This window comes from Carlito syrichta, unplaced genomic scaffold (assembly GCF_000164805.1).
Source record: "Carlito syrichta isolate Samal-C Ts95f unplaced genomic scaffold, Tarsius_syrichta-2.0.1 Scaffold308918, whole genome shotgun sequence".
Taxonomy (NCBI): Eukaryota; Metazoa; Chordata; class Mammalia; order Primates; family Tarsiidae; genus Carlito; species Carlito syrichta.
In genome coordinates, this window is record NW_007253014.1 from 61,460 (window position 1) to 76,574 (window position 15,115).

Genomic DNA, 15,115 nt, shown 5'->3' on the forward strand with positions numbered 1-15,115 from the left:
CGTGGTAGCGCATGCCTGTAATTCCGGCTACTCGGAAGGCTGAGGCAGAAGGATCGCCGGAGCCCAGCAGGTCGAGGCTGCAGTGGCCAGGAGTGGCCACTGCACTCCAGTCTGGGCGACTGAGTGAGACTCCAACTCAGAGAAAAAAATAAATAAATAGGGCTAACAATCTTTACCCCAGGTTCAAGCCACAAGTGTGCATAAAGCCAATTCAAAGCCTCAGGGCGACTTTCAACAAATTGTTCATCTAGCACGTGTGCTTTTTGGACGGACATGGGGGTTGGGATCACAGCTGTGAGTACAAATCTGCAAATAACGGTCATAATTCTCAGTGTCAACCACCCCACCTGCAAAATGAGAACCGAAATTGTACCCACCTCAGGATTTGGGGGGGAGACAAAATAGGTGGATATAAATAAAGTTCTCACGGTGCCTGGTACACAGTAGGACCCTAATAAATGCCAGCAACTATGGAAGAACCTGAATTAAGGAACTTCTGTGTATTCTCGCTCATTTGAGACCCTGGGTTTCAGCCTTAGCATTCTCTTGGGTCTTGTGCAGCCTGGATTGACTTAGAAGCCCAATGCCCCCTTCACCATTTTTTTGTTTTTGCATCAGAGACTCTGTCACCCAGGCTGGAGTGCAGTGGCATGCTGTGCAGAGCCACCAAAGCCTCGACCTGCTGGGCTCAGGCAGTACTTACACCTCTGCCTTCCAAGAACTAAGGTGTGTAACACCATACCCAGCTAATACTTGATTTATTGTAGAGCCCATGTGGTTGCCCCAGCTGGTCTCGAACTTGCGGGCTCGGGCAGTCCTCTCACCTTTGCCTCCCCAAGTGCTGGGATTATAGGCATGAGCCACTGCGCCTGGCCCCTTTCACTATTGAATAACCCTCCTGCAAGGCCTGGCATCCCTGCTGCCCACCAAATCTCCATCAGTCACAAAGCTAGCAGGTACAGAGCCCAGCAGCACAAGACTCTGCTTCTAGACTCTATCTTAAGGTTATTCTTTTTTTTTTGAGTCAAGGTCTCACTGTTGCCCAGACTGGAGTGCAGTGGCACTATCATAGCTCACCACAGCCTTGACCTGAGCTCAGGTGAGCCTCCTGTCTCAGCCTACTGAGTAGCTGGGACTACAGGTGCCACCACCACATCCATCTAATTTTTCCCAGAGACGAGAGCTCTCTGTGTTGCCCAGGCTGATCTCGAATTCCTGAGCTCAAGCCATCCTCCTGCCTTGGCCTCCCCAAGTGCTGGGATTGCAAATGTGCGTTTAGCATGCTCAGCCAGTCTTTTTTTTAATTTTTTTTTTTATATACAATATTGTATATACTTAACAACTAGTGAATCAGGCAAGCTTCCGAATCAGCCTCAGAGTGACTCTTGGGGTTATCTTTTGAGTAGATTTGCTAAACAGCTGTGTATACATCAACGTGTATCCTTGAAGTCAGCAGATCCCAAACTCGCTGATCATGAGACCCCTCAGGTGTTTGTTAACAGAGTCCCAGTCCCTCCCCAGAGTTCTGGCTGAGTAAGTCTGGGGTGGGACCTGAGAGTCTGCATTATTTTTGGTTTGTTTGTTTTTGAGTTGGAGTCTCACTCTGTCACCCAGACTGAAGTGCAGTGGCCAGGAGCGGCCTCAACCTGCTGGGCTCCGGCAATCCTTCCGCCTCAGCTTTTCAAGTAGCTGGAACTACAGGCACGCGCTACCATACCTGGCTAATGTTTTTCTGTTTTGTTTGTTTGTTTGTTTTTTGAGATGGAGTCTCACTCTGTCACCCAGACTGTAGTGCAGTGGCTGCTCCCGGCCACCGCAGCCTTGACCCGCTGGGCTCCGGTGATCCTTCCGCCTCAGCCTTCCAAGTAGCTAGAACTACAGGTGCGCGCTACCATGCCCAGCTAATTTTTGATTTATTGTGGAGATGAGGTCTTGCCAAGTTGCCCAGGCGGGTCTCGAACCCACGGGCTCAGGCAATCCACTCACCTTAGCCTCCCAAAGACGCGGGATTACAGGCTAAGCCACCGAGCCAGGCTAATGTTTTTTTTTATTTATTGTAGAGATGAGGTCTTGCCAAGTTGCCGAGGCAGGTCTCAAACCTGCGGGCTCAGGCAGTCTACTCACCTCAGCCTCCCAAAGTGTGGGATTACAGGCTGAGCCACCGAGCCCGGCTAGTCTGCATTTTTAAATAAGCACCCTAGCTGAGACTGAAAATGAGAAAAAATTGGGAAATACTTCCTCACTGGAGTAGCAGTTAAACCCACCATCTCACATTGCTGTGCCCACAGCTGAAGGGGAAACATGGCATGGCATAACAACTGCTCTGCAGTGACTGTAATACTGTCTTACCCATTCCTACCATAAATGCTCTCAAACTTTCAAGACTTAGTGTTTCCCAAAGTATCTTCTGAGGTTCCCTAGTTCTGTGAAATACTCCTCAATAAAGGAGTTCCACAGTGAAATACTTTGAGAACCATTGCATTCTCTGTCTTTCTCTTGAAAAGTCATATTGTGCAGTAAGGAAACTCATATAATGTTGTCTTACCCCTCTTCTTTGATTTCTGATCTCCCTTTTCATGTAACACCTATTTACACTAGTTCTGCAGAATATTTGTATTTGAGACAGGGTTTTACATGTTGCCCATTTGGGTCTTGAACTCCTAGGCTCAAGCGATCCTCCCACCTCAGCCTCCTGAGTAGTTGAGACTACAGGCATAAGTCAGCATCTCCGGCTGATGCAGAATATGTTTCCCAGAAACACTGGTTTATTGCCCGTCGGGCCAGGCAGAATCTGGAGTTCCTAAATATCGGGCTTCCAGCTCTTCTGTTCCCATTTAAAAGCACATCCTCTGTGGGCCCCATGTGGGTGTTAGGTTCAGACTGGTACAAAACTGCCATTCTGGAGAACTGACACAAAAACACAAGCCACAGCGAATTCATTTGGTGGTCGGGTGGCGTTGCTGATCCCGATGTCAATTCATGGTTTGCTGACTGAAAGAACAGCACTTGACCCCTGCAAACCTTCAGCCCAAGTGTTTACCTCAGGGCAGGAACTAACTCTTTCTACTTTGGCTTTCGCCCCACAGTGGTCTCTTCCCTGTCTGCGAAGGGTGGCAGCTTGAGATAATCAAAGGAAAGAGGGTCTGCCAGTCGCAGCACAAGTAGGAGCCAGCACATTCAAGGGGGGGCCCAGCCTGAGCTCCACTGGCTCCAGCTGCCCCTGGCAGGTGCTCTGCTGGGTGCTTCTCCCTCAAAGGTCCCACCTTGGGCATCGGCGCTGCAGGCTAAAGCTCCAGGTATTCGGCCAGGAACACAGCAAGGATGCGGCTCAGGTTGTGAATCGTAGGTGGGTGGAGATTGGTCTCGGTGTCTGCAGGCGTGTGCCAGATGGCAGGAAAGGGCGTGGAGATGAGGTGGAGCACAGGGACCCCTGAAGGTGAGAGAGGAGACTCTCAGGCCCACTTGGCCCACTGCTGACCAGGAGCCGGGACCCAGATAACTTTGCCTCATCCTCACACACTGAGGGAGGAGTCTCTGTTCTGGCACCACTTTAAGAACTCTGGGTCGGGCGTGGTGGCTCAGCCTATAATCCCAGCACTTCGGGAGGCCAAGGTGAGAGGATTGCCTGAGCCCGGGCGTTGGAGACCAGCCTGGTCAACTTGGTGAGACCTCGTTTCTACAATAAATCACAAAAACTAGTTGGGTATGGTGGCGTGCATCTGTAATTCCAGCTACTTGGAAGGCTGAGGCAGAAGGATCATCTGAGCCCAGCAGGTCGAGGCTGTGGTGGCTATGAGCGTGCTACTGCACTCCAGTCTGGGTGACAAGAGTGAGATTCCAACTCAAAACAACAACAACAACAACAAAAAACTCTGAACACTGATTTTAAGTGTCTGAGTGTACATGTTAGGTTTTTTTAATTTTTATTTTTAATTTTATTTATTTATTTATTTTTAGTTGGAGTCTCACTCCGTCGCCCAGACTGGAGTGCAGTGGCCGTTCCCAGCCACCGCAGCCTCGCCCTGCTGGGCTCCGGTGATCCTTCTGCCTCAGCCTTCCAAGGAGCCGGAACTACAGCTACCACGCCTGGCTAATTTTTGATTTATTATAAAGATGAGATCTCACCAAGTGCCCAGGCGGGTCTCGAACCCATAGGCTCAGGCAATCCACTCACCTCAGCCTCCCAAAGCGCAGGAATACAGGCTGAGCCACAGAGCCCGGCTGACTTGGTGTATTCTATGCCCTGGTAGAAGACCAGCCACCACTCCCCTCCCCAGCTCCTACACACACCATTTTTTCCCTACAATAAATCCTTTAAGGAAGGTACTTAATTTTCTTTTTTTTTTTTTTTTTTTTTGAGTCAGAGTCTCACTCTGTTGCCCAGGCTGGAGTTCAGTGGCACACTCACGGCCACTGCATCCTTGGCCTGCCAGACTCAGGTACTCCTTCCACCTCAGCCTTCTGAGTAGCTGGAACTACAGATGCATGCCCCCACACCCGGCTTTTTTTTTTTTTTTTTTAGTTGGAATCTCACTGTGTCGCTCAGGCTGGGGTGCAATGGCATGCTCACGGCCACCCCAGCGTCAACCTGCTGGACTCTGGCGATCCTTTCATCTCAGCCTTCCAAGTAACTGGAACTATAGGTGCACGCTACCACGCCCGGCTAATTTTTTATTTATTACAGAGATGAGGCCTCACCAAGCTGCCCAGGCTGGTCTCGAACCCGCGGGCTCAGGCAATCTGCTCGCCTCAGCTTCCCAAAGTGCTAGGATTACAGGTTGAGCCACCGAGCCCGGCCAATTTTTTTATTTACTGTAGAGACGAGATCTTACCAGGTTGCCCAGGCTGGTCTCGAACCCCTGGACTCAGGCAATCCTGTCACTTTGGCCTCCCAAAGAGCTGGGATTATAGGTGTGAGCCATTGTACCTGGCCAATACTTAATATTCTTACCTCCATTTTACAGATATGGAAACTGAGTCAGGCAGAGTATTTAATCAAGGTTGTGCCTCTAGTAAACAGCACGTCAAAATTTGAACCTGGGCCACTAGGCTCCAGAATCTGTGCTCTTAACTCCTGCATGACAGGTTCCTGTCCTCAGAACACTTCCCTCAATGTTTCTCCAGATTTGCTAAATATCTGTCCACTGCCTAGACAGGGAGCCAGATGGACTGTGGCCCATCACTCCGTCCCTGACACCTAGCTCAGTACCTTCCTTGGGAAGTATTTGTTGAATGAATCAAAGAAGGCATTGTAAGGAATGAATATTTGTTGAATTACTAAATGATAAGTGAAAATTTTAAAAGCAGTTTAAAAAAATTTAAAAGTAGTTCTTAGCATTTCTATATGCCAAGTACTGTGTAAGCAGGCATTTTAATACCTGATCTCATCTAATCAAACCCTGTGATTATAAAGTTTATTTATATATAACTATACATATATATTTTCATTTTCCAAAAGAAACAGGGGCTCAGAGAGGCTAAGTCATTTGCCATAGATCAACCAGTGGTAAACTGCAGATCCTAGAACCTGGACCTGCCTCATTCTATAACCTACTTTTTTTTTTTTTTTGAGGGTCTCACTTTGTCTCCCAGGCTGGAGGGGCACAATCACATCTCACCGCATTTTCAAACTTCTGGAGTCAAGCAATCCTCCCACCTCAGCCTCCCAAGTAGCTGGGACTAATGGCATGCACCACCATGCTCGGCTAATAACTTTTTGTAGAACTGAGGTCTCACCATGTTGCCCAGGCTGGTCTCAAACTCCTGAGGTCAAGCAATCCTCCTGCCTTGGCCTCTCAAAGTGCTGGAATTACAGGTGTGAGCCATAGCACCTGGCATATAACCTACATTCTTTTTTTTTTTTTTGAGTTGGAGTCTCACTCGGTCGCCCAGACTGGAGTGCAGTGGCCGCTCCCGGCCACCGCAGCCTCGCCTGCAGGGCTCCGGCGATCCTTCCGCCTCAGCCTTCCGAGTAGCCGGAATTACAGGCATGTGCTACCACGCCCAGCTGATTTTTTGATTTATTGTGGAGATGAGGTCTCGCTGTCCAGGCGGGTCTTGAACCCACGGGCTCAGGTAATCCACTCACCTCAGCCTCCCAAAGTTGCGGGATTACAGGCTGAGTCACCGAGCCCGGCTATAACCTACATTCTTAACCCTTCTACCAGCTGTTTTCAACCCTGGCAGTGCATCATATCATGTGGGAACTTTGTAAAAGAAATCTGCAAAACCCAAGGTTGGGTTGAGTCAGACTGAAATGTGATTGGACATTTTTTGAAGCTCGTCAGGTGATCCTGCCAGGCTGCCAAGACCTTGAAAGGTAAGAGCTAGAAGAAACTCTGCAGTCATTGTGGCACAGATAATATTAGCTACCATTTCTTGAAAGCTTGCTATAAGCTGGGCACTGGTGCAGGCAAGGTCCATACAGGTATTTGTGCATTCAAGTCCCTCAACAACACTTGAAGATAGGGGCTACTATCCCCATTTTACAGATGAAGAAATCAAGGCACCAAGAAGTTCGGCGACTTGCCACCTGTCCCCAGCCCCAGGAAGAAGCCAGGGCCAGGTCCAATGTGTGGCTTTCTTGGAAGCCCAGCCTCCATCCCTCCATCCATTCATCCCATCCATCCCTCCATCCCTCCATCCCTCCCCACAGCAAGTACCTCTGCGGAGGAAAGGGATATGGTCATCTTCCACAGAGCCAGGGGGCTCCCCAGGTTGGAAGTACATTACTTCCTGGGGATGAGATTGCAGCAGGTTCAAGCGGTGCAGACGCCTCTCTGGAGATGGTAGAGATTAGAGAGCAAGGGTTAGTCTTCAGCAGTCAGTGGACCCCTGCTTATAAATCAGAAGAGGGCAGGGGCCATCCCAATGAGAATGCATGCCAGTTATGCTTTACTGTGGGCTTACTATGTTCCTGATCTCACTCAATCCATCTGAGCCTAGGAGGGACACATCCCTGTTATTACCATCATGTCCCATTTTTTTTTTTGAGTTGGAATTCTCACCCTGTCACCCAGGCTGGAGTGCAGTGGCACTCTCACAGCCGCCGCAGCCTCAACCTGCTGGGCTCAGGTGATCTTTCAGCCTCAGCCTTCCAAGTAGCTGGAACTACAGGCATGCGCCACCATGCCCGGCTAATTTTTTGATTTATTGTAGAGATGAAGTCTCACCAAGTTGCCCAGGCTGGTCTCGAACCCGTGAGCTCAGGTAATCTCCTCACCTTGGCCTCCCAAAGTGCTGGGATTGTAGGTGTGAGCCACTGCACCTGGCCTGCCTCATTTTTTCTGAGTTGAGGTCTCAGTCTGTTGCCCAGGCTGGAGTGCAGTGGCACCATCATGGCTTACTGCAGCCTGGACTTCCTGGGTTCAGGCAATCCTTCTGTCTAATCCTCCTGAATAGCTGGAACCACAGGTGGGTGCCACCGCGCCCATATAATTGTTTCTTTTTCTTTTGTGTGTGTGTGTGTGGAGATGAGTTCTCACTATGTTGCTCAGGCTGTTCTCAAACTCCTGGGCTCAAGCAATCCTCCTGCCTCAGCGTGAACCAGCGTGCTTGGCCATCATGCCCATTTTACAGATAGGAAACCAAGGTCCAAGGTCACACGATTAGTAAGAGGCTCAGCCAATATTTGAAACCAGGGCTGTCTCATCTCAGCATCCCTGTTTTGTAACTGCTACACCTAACTGTGGTGGGATTGGTGTGTTTCTGCCCTAGTTCCCTAGAGAGACTAGGGAGGTGGAGGGAAGACTGGATGTGCCCTGGGAGTCCAGGCACCCATGCCACCCCGGCCCTCCCTCCATCCCAGGCTGGTGCCTGCCTCCACTGTACCCTTACCGATGCTCCTCAGCCGATGGAACCAGCGAACCGTGCGGGGGAAGTGGCTGTAGAAGGTCGGGTTGGGGGCTCCCAGGAGATCAAGAAGCACAAAGAGCTCCTGGGGAGAGAGGCCAGGGCTGGAGAGGACCAAGCGGGATCCTGCCAGCCCTGCTTCACCTTCTCCCTGCCTTGTCAGAGCTGGGGGGAACTCTGGACTCACAATAGCCTGGATCCTGGTGGGGCCGGGACTGTGGGGTGCAGACTCCATGAGCTGAGCCAGGTGCCGGGAGCCATAAAGGGAGTCCTTGGGTCCCCACTCCTTCAGTGCCTCCTCGCCGTCCAAGAAAAGCAGCTGCAGAGTCACTGGGGCGCCCTGTGGGAGCAGCGGGTGGCCAGCTCAAGGCCAGCCCTCGGCCTCAACACACCACATTTCCTGCCCACCTGCACAGCTGAATTGGACAGACTTGGTGTCCTCATGCATAGCATGTGGCGGCCAAGAGCATGGACTCTGAGCCAGAGTATCTGAGATCAAATCCGCACTCGGCTGCTTCCAGCCGAGAAGACACAGGGACACCACTGACTTCTTGAAGCATCAGTTTCCTCATCTATAAATAGGACTAGTATATTCTGTTCCTAAGGAAGGATTTGAACCCAGGTCTTAGTGCCTGGTATAAGATAGCTGAATAAGAGTTTTAGCTCTGGTTATTCTTCCTCAAGTTCAGTTTGGCAAAAGAGACAGAACCACAAAGGGATAATTACACGGTGGAATGCAGTTGGGACAAATGCTTCCAAGAATGTTAGAGTCCTGAGACAGCAAAGGAAGAGGGTAGGGGCTGGTCTGGCCTAGGGAGGGCACTGGGTCTGATGCTTGCACTGAGGGTATAAGGGAGTTGGCCGGCAGAAATAAAGAAGGAAAGGTGTTCCTGGCCAAGGGCTCAAGGCTGGGCCAGGGAAGGGGCCAAAAAGGTTAGAGAGGAGACCAGAGGGGTTCCAAGGGCTAAGGAGTTTGGGCTTTGCTATAGGGGCACTGGGGAGTCATGGAGGAGGTTTCAGCAAGATAGGAACATGCATTTATTTCACAAATTTTTATTGACATCCCATTTTATGCCAGCCAATATTCTGGGTCCAGGGGACACAACAGGAAATAAAAGTCCCTGCCTTTGTGGAACTTATTACAGCTGGGGAGACAGGCAAACAAATCAACAGAAAATACCATAAAGCATGGGACAATGACAAGGAGCTATTCTAGGCTGGTTGGGAAGAACTCTTTGAAGAGGTGACATTGGAGTGGATACCTGAATGAAGGGTGGGAGCCAGCCAAGAAGATATCTGAGAAAAGCACATTCTAGGCAGAGCAAACAGTGAGCACAAATGTCCTGAAGTGGGCAGGAGATGAGACTAGAAGGGTAACAGGACATACCTCACAGGCCAATATAAGGACTCTAGCTTCTGCGTGGGATGGGCGGGAGCCATGGGAGGGATTGGGCAAAGGAATGACAGGATCTGACATTCAGGAAGCAGAATGATCCCTGTGGCTGTGTGCATGGAGTAGAGATGGGAAGACGGTTAGGATGACAGTGCCCAGGCAAGGGAGGATGGTGGCTTGGGAAAATGTGGAGGTAGCCCGCCACCCCTCCCCTTCCCACTCCTCACCTTCTCCTTGGCCCTGCCCAGCTCCAGGTCGAGGGCCTGGGCCAGCTCCAGTAGCAGGGCACAAGGCACAGCTGAATCAGTGGCCCCCACAAAAGGGGACGACCCAGGTGGGAAGAGCTTGGAGTCATAATGGCAGGCGAGGGTGAGGTGATGGGCAGCCCCTGGGTCCAGCGTAGCCACCACATTGCCAAAGTCCAAAGGTCCCAGGGGTGTCGAGGCCGTAAAGGGATCCAGCTCCACGTGCCAACCTGCTGTCAGGGCCCGCAGAGAGGCTTCCAAGAACTAGTGGCAAGAGAGAGGTGGGACGGTGGACAGGGACTGGGGAGGAGGCAGGGAGAAGGGCCATGTGACCTGAGCCATGCAGAGCAGTAGGGTTGACTAGCAAGTCTCACTCAGGTTTAAATAATTCCCTTAGCCAGGCACAGTGACTCACTTCTGTAATCCCAGCACTTGGGAAGGCAGAGGTGAGAGGATTACCTGAGCCCAGGGGTTCGAGACTAGCCCGGGCAGCTTGGCAAGACCTCATCTCTACAATAAAAATTTTAAAAGTAGCCAGATGTGGTAGTGCGCGCCTGTGGTTCCAGTTGCTTGGAAGGCTGAGGTGAAAGGATCGCCTAAGCCCAGCAGGTCGAGGCTGTGGTGGTCATGAGTGTGCCACTGCACTCTAGCTTTGATGATAGTGAGACTCCAATTCGGGAAAAAAAAAAAAAAAAAAAAAAATATATATATATATATATATATATAAACTTTTATATATATATTTTTATATATATAAACTTATATATATATAAAAACTTATATATATATATATATATAAACTTATATATATATATTTATATATATAAACTTATATATATATATTTATATATATATATTTATATATATAAACATATATATATTATATATATATAAACTTATATATATATTTATATATATATAAACATATATATATATATTTATATATATTTATAAACTTATATATATATATTTATATATATATAAACTTATATATATATATTTATATATATATAAATAATTCCCTTGACACACTTCCGCTGAGCACCTACTGAGTGCCAATGCCAGATGTTGGGATGCCAACAAGACTAGTCATAGCCTACTCTTTGTTTTGTTTTTGTTTTTGTTTTGAGTTGGAGTCTCACTCTGTCGCCCAGACTGGAGTGCAGTGGCCGCTCCGGGCTACCGCAGCCTTGACTTGCTGGGCTCCGGCGATCCTTCCGCTTCAGCCTTCCAAGTAGCTGGAACTACAGGCGCGCACTACCACACCCGGCCAATTTTTTGATTTATTGTAGAGATGAGGTCTCGCTGTCCAGGCAGGTCTCGAACCCGCAGGCTCAGGCAATCCACTCACCTCAGCCTCCCAAAGGCGCAGGATTACAGGCTGAGCCACCAAGCCTGGCCTTAGTTATTTTTTTGTATAATAAATTGCCCCCAAACTCAAAGGTTTAAATCAAGAACATTCCCGCAGCTTAGCTGAGTTCTCCAGTTCTGGATCTTTTACAAGATGCAGTCTTCTCAAGTTTCAAAGTGTCTGATTTCCTGGTCCACTCAGGCAGTTGTCACAAGCTATTGGCTGGGAGCCTCCCTCATATCCTTGCCATATGAACATCTTACAATATGACATCTTGCCTCATTAGCATGAGCAAGTGGGAGGACAAGAGTGTCAATTAAGACAGAAGTCCCAGCCTTTCTTTTTTTTTTTTTTGAGTTGGAGTTTCACTCTGTTGCCCAGACTGGAGGGCAGTGGCCGCTACCGGCCACCGCAGCCTCGACCTGCTGGGCTCTGAGGATCTCCACCTCAGTCTTCCAAGTAGCCAGAATTACAGGCATGTGCTACCATGCCCGGCTGATTTTTTGATTTATTGTAGAGATGAGGTCTCGCTGCCCAGGCGGGTCTCGAACCCGCAGGCTCAGGCAATCCACTCACCTCAGCCTCCCAAAGGCGCAGGATTACAGGCTGAGCCACTGAGCCCGGCTCACAGCCTACTCTTAAATAGCTCTCACTATGTGCCAAGCTCTGTTCCAGGAACCCTACAGGGTGGAGACTGCCAATGAATGACTCCATTTTGCACATGAGGAAACTGAGGACCAGAGAGGTTAAGAAACTAGTCCAAGGCCCAGCACGATGACTCACACTTGTAGTACTAGCACTTAGGGAGGCTGAGGCAAGAGGATCGCTTGAGCCCAGGAGTTCAAGACTAGCCTGGGCAACATAGCGAGACTTCGTCTCTACAAAAAAAATCAAAATATTAGCCAGGAGTGGTGGTGCACACCTGTCTCAGCTACTCTGGAGACTGAGGCAGAATTGCCTGAGCCCAGAAAGTCAGGCTACTCCGAGCCTTGATCATGCCACTGCGCCCCAGCCTGGGCAAGAGAATGAGACCCTGACTCAAAAAAAGAAAAAAGAAAAAAGAAAAGAAAAGCAACTAGTCTAAGGCTGCAATCCAAATGGATGAGGTAGGATTGGAACTCAGACAATATTTAACTGACTCTGGGAGGCAATATAGAGATATTACAGCCCCAGCTCTGAAGCCAACCTGCTTGGCACAGGTCTACCCTTTATTAGCTTAGGATTTGGGCATACGTGTGTAACCTCTCTGGGCCTAAGTTTCCCCATCCACACCATGAAAATCATATTGGTACCCACCTCAAAGGGCTGTTTGTTGCTTGCACCTAGCACATAGTAAGTTTTTGGTGGGAGCAGGAAGACGGGCAGTACATCCTGGTGGTTTGTTACTAGCATGGGACTCTAGAGTCAGATGAACTCCAGTCAGAGGCCCAGTTCTGCTTCAGCTGCTTTGGGAGCTTGAACAGGATGGCTGTTTCCCATTCCCTGGCGGACCGGGGAGTCGGGCATCGGAGGTGGGGCCCTTTACCTTTCTGACTTGGAGATTGCCCGGGCTTCCAGGGGTTCGCACAACCAGCAGGGGGCGCAGATAAGTGCCCCAGAGACGCTGCGGGTCCAGTTGTCCCACCACCCTCCGCAGCTGGGCTTCGGAGAGGCTTCCGATCAACGGGGCCTTGGGAGGGAGGTGGGATGGGGAAGAGAAGAATGAGAGCAACCCCCGCCCCGCCATTCCAACCCTACTCCGGGCGCCGCTGCACCCAAGTCTCCTCGGTTCCTCTTCGTAATCTGCGGCCTCCAACATCCGAGACTTGAAGGATAAATCTTAGATTCTTGAAAAGTCCCTCCGAGCCCATCCAGTCCAGCCTACCACAACCTTGATGGCGACATCAAGGCCCAGGGAGAGAAAGGAGAGAGAGAGGAAGGGACCCTTCCACATAGTTGACTTAAGGCTTAGAACCCTCCACTCCCATCCTTCCTGCTCCAGACCCTTGCTCCTAAGGGGGCGCGACTTACAGAACAAGCCCGAAGCCTTATTCCAAGGGGCGCGCTCTCAAATGACGGGGACGGTGGCACCTGCGGCCAGGGCCATACGATAAAGCCACGCTAACCCTAGACTTGGGAAGAGGAGGCAGGGAATGAGGACGCCCCGCGGTCCCCGGGTCCCCGCCCGGCCTCACCCGCAGCTCCCGGCCCTGCGGCGGCTCCTCAATCCCGCGGTGCCAGCCGCTCCAAATGGTGTAGAACGCCGAGCCCAGGGCCAGCGCCAGCAGCAGCAGGGGCAAGGGCTGCACCCGCGGGAGCAGGCGGCGCTTCGGCTGCGAGGGTGGCTCCGAGAGGCCACGCTCCCCGAGCCGCAGCCGGGGCCGCCCGCGGCCCCCGGAACGCATGGCAGCTTTGCCCTGAAACCGGTCCCGGACCGCAGACTGAGTTTAGGCCCAGCCAAGTTCCACCCTCGGGAATCAACCGACCAATGAGCAGCCACCGCGGCTGCACCATCCCACCCCCCCCAGCGAGCGGCGAAGCCAATGGGCACTGTGGTCCTGAGCCCCAGCCTCCCCGCCTCCCTGGGGTGTTGGGGTTGGTTCCCCCTGAGTATTGCACAACCCAAAGGGAGCGCGGAAGGGGCAGGCTCCGCCTTAGCGGAGGAGGGAAAGCCAATGAGCAGCGTCTGGTCGTGGAAAATATTCGATCACCCGGGCGCAGGTCCACGCCTCTCCCGGACGTAGGTAAGGGATTGGTTGTTAAGGTAAGGGGGTCGGAACGATCAATAGACACGTCAATAAACCGCCCCAGAGGGAAAGGGGGCGGTGCCCATCCCTGAAGCGAGGAGTGGATTGGCTTAGCGGAGGCCGCGCCCCCGAACTCCGGGTCGGCGGGCATTTGGAAATGAAGTGTCGTTTTCTTCCTTTAACCTCTACCGTTCCACAGCAAAATAATTTGAATCAGACCCCCTTTCTTTCTATTCATTGTCGTGAGCACCTGCCTCATAGGGTCCCGAATGGCCTCGAACCACACTGCTCCAGGCTTTTATCCCATCCTTAGGCACGGCTGGCGGGGATCGCTATGGCAACTGGCCACGCCCCCGCTCGCTGTTTGGGTTTGCGCAGGCGTGGGCGGAAGTGGGCCGCAGGAAGAGGAAGTCCCGCCTCTCTCCTCAGAGGCTGAAGCAACGCGGAGAAGACGCGAGTGACCTGAGAGCGCAGCCGCCAGCATGTGAGGCCGGCCTAGGCTTGGGCGGTGGGAGTGAGGTTGAGGGTGTAAATTTGGGCGATTACCGGTGGAAGGGGATGAGAAAGATTTTAGGGATAAGGTGGCCTACTTTTCTCGTGATGAATTTGAGAACGGGCTTGGGGCCTTTGACGGATCACGAGTTCGGGAGAGGGGACAACGTTATCACTTAACGGGTCGGGATCTTTCCCACGTAATTCACCCTGTCGAAGTGAATGTCAAGCGGGAGCGATTTTACAAATAAAGATCTTGGGGGAGGGGAGTGCGCAGTTTTGGAAGTAATGACTTGAGGTTGGGGACTTATCCGGAGAAATTGAGCTGGAGACGGGTGGCTCTTTTACCTGATTCGGGACTTTAAAGGATAACGAGTCACTGGCATGATTTTGCGAATGTATTCGTTCCGCAGGTGTGCCGTTGAGTGCTCATGTATCAGGCACTGCTTTAGACACGTAGGATACATCAGTGAATGAAATCTCCTGGTCCCAAAGAAACAAAATCTTTAGTTACAGTTTATGGGGGGAAGAGGCAGGCGATAAGTAGAATCATAAACAAGCTAAGTATATGATGTGTTAGGTGATGGGGCCGTGAATCCAGAAACAGCTGAGCAGGGTGAAAACAGTGGCCAATTCCTATAACTTAATAACTAGCACAGCAGGACACATCGGGAAGGTGACACTTGAGCAAGACCTGAAGAAAGTGAACCACACAGATATCTGGGGGTTCCAGGCAGAGAAAAAGGCAAATGCAGAGGCCCTAAGATGAAAGTTCATCGCATATTTTCAGGGACCACCCAGGAGGCCACTGCAAAAACACTGGGTTTTACTTTTTTCATTGAGATGGGAGCCATGGCAAGATTTTTGGTTTGGGAGGTGGTTTCTTTTGTTTTATTTTCTATTTAGAGACAGGGGCTCCCTTGGTGGCCCAGGCAGGAGTGCAGTGGCGCGATCATAGCTAACTGCAGCCTTGAACTCCTGGGCTCAGGCGATCTTCCTTCCTCAGCTTTCTGAGTAGCTGGGACTACAAGTGTGCACCACACACCCAGCTGCTTTT

The 15,115-nt window shown here is 50.9% G+C and overlaps 2 protein-coding genes across 6 annotated transcripts in view; one reads left to right on the forward strand and one right to left on the reverse strand.

Annotated features, from left to right (window-relative positions):
• Positions 1 to 13,446, reverse strand: part of QPCTL (glutaminyl-peptide cyclotransferase like) — a 14,311-nt gene extending 865 nt beyond the window's left edge. The window contains exons 1-7 of one of the 4 annotated variants that reach the window (XM_008066411.2): positions 13,015 to 13,446; positions 12,366 to 12,509; positions 9,472 to 9,753; positions 8,039 to 8,191; positions 7,837 to 7,936; positions 6,663 to 6,779; positions 3,264 to 3,430 (exon numbers count right to left, since the gene is read on the reverse strand). In XM_008066411.2, the coding sequence (XP_008064602.1) occupies positions 3,285 to 3,430; positions 6,663 to 6,779; positions 7,837 to 7,936; positions 8,039 to 8,191; positions 9,472 to 9,753; positions 12,366 to 12,509; positions 13,015 to 13,224 (1,152 nt within the window). In that variant the 5' untranslated portion in view covers positions 13,225 to 13,446 and the 3' untranslated portion in view covers positions 3,264 to 3,284. Of the gene's footprint in view, positions 1 to 2,743; positions 3,431 to 6,662; positions 6,780 to 7,836; positions 7,937 to 8,038; positions 8,192 to 9,471; positions 9,754 to 12,365; positions 12,510 to 13,014 lie in introns of those variants that run through there. The other 3 variants (XM_008066410.2, XM_008066412.2, XM_021716773.1) reach the window with 3 other exon arrangements.
• Positions 1 to 15,115, forward strand: part of SNRPD2 (small nuclear ribonucleoprotein D2 polypeptide) — a 31,008-nt gene that overhangs the window by 12,658 nt on the left and 3,235 nt on the right. Inside the window, exon 1 of one of the 2 annotated variants that reach the window (XM_008066413.1) lies at positions 13,947 to 14,050. The exons of the other annotated variant lie outside the window; for it this stretch is intronic. Within the exon in view, the coding sequence (XP_008064604.1) occupies positions 14,049 to 14,050 (2 nt within the window). The 5' untranslated portion in view covers positions 13,947 to 14,048. Of the gene's footprint in view, positions 1 to 13,946; positions 14,051 to 15,115 lie in introns of those variants that run through there. 2 annotated transcript variants of the gene reach the window in all.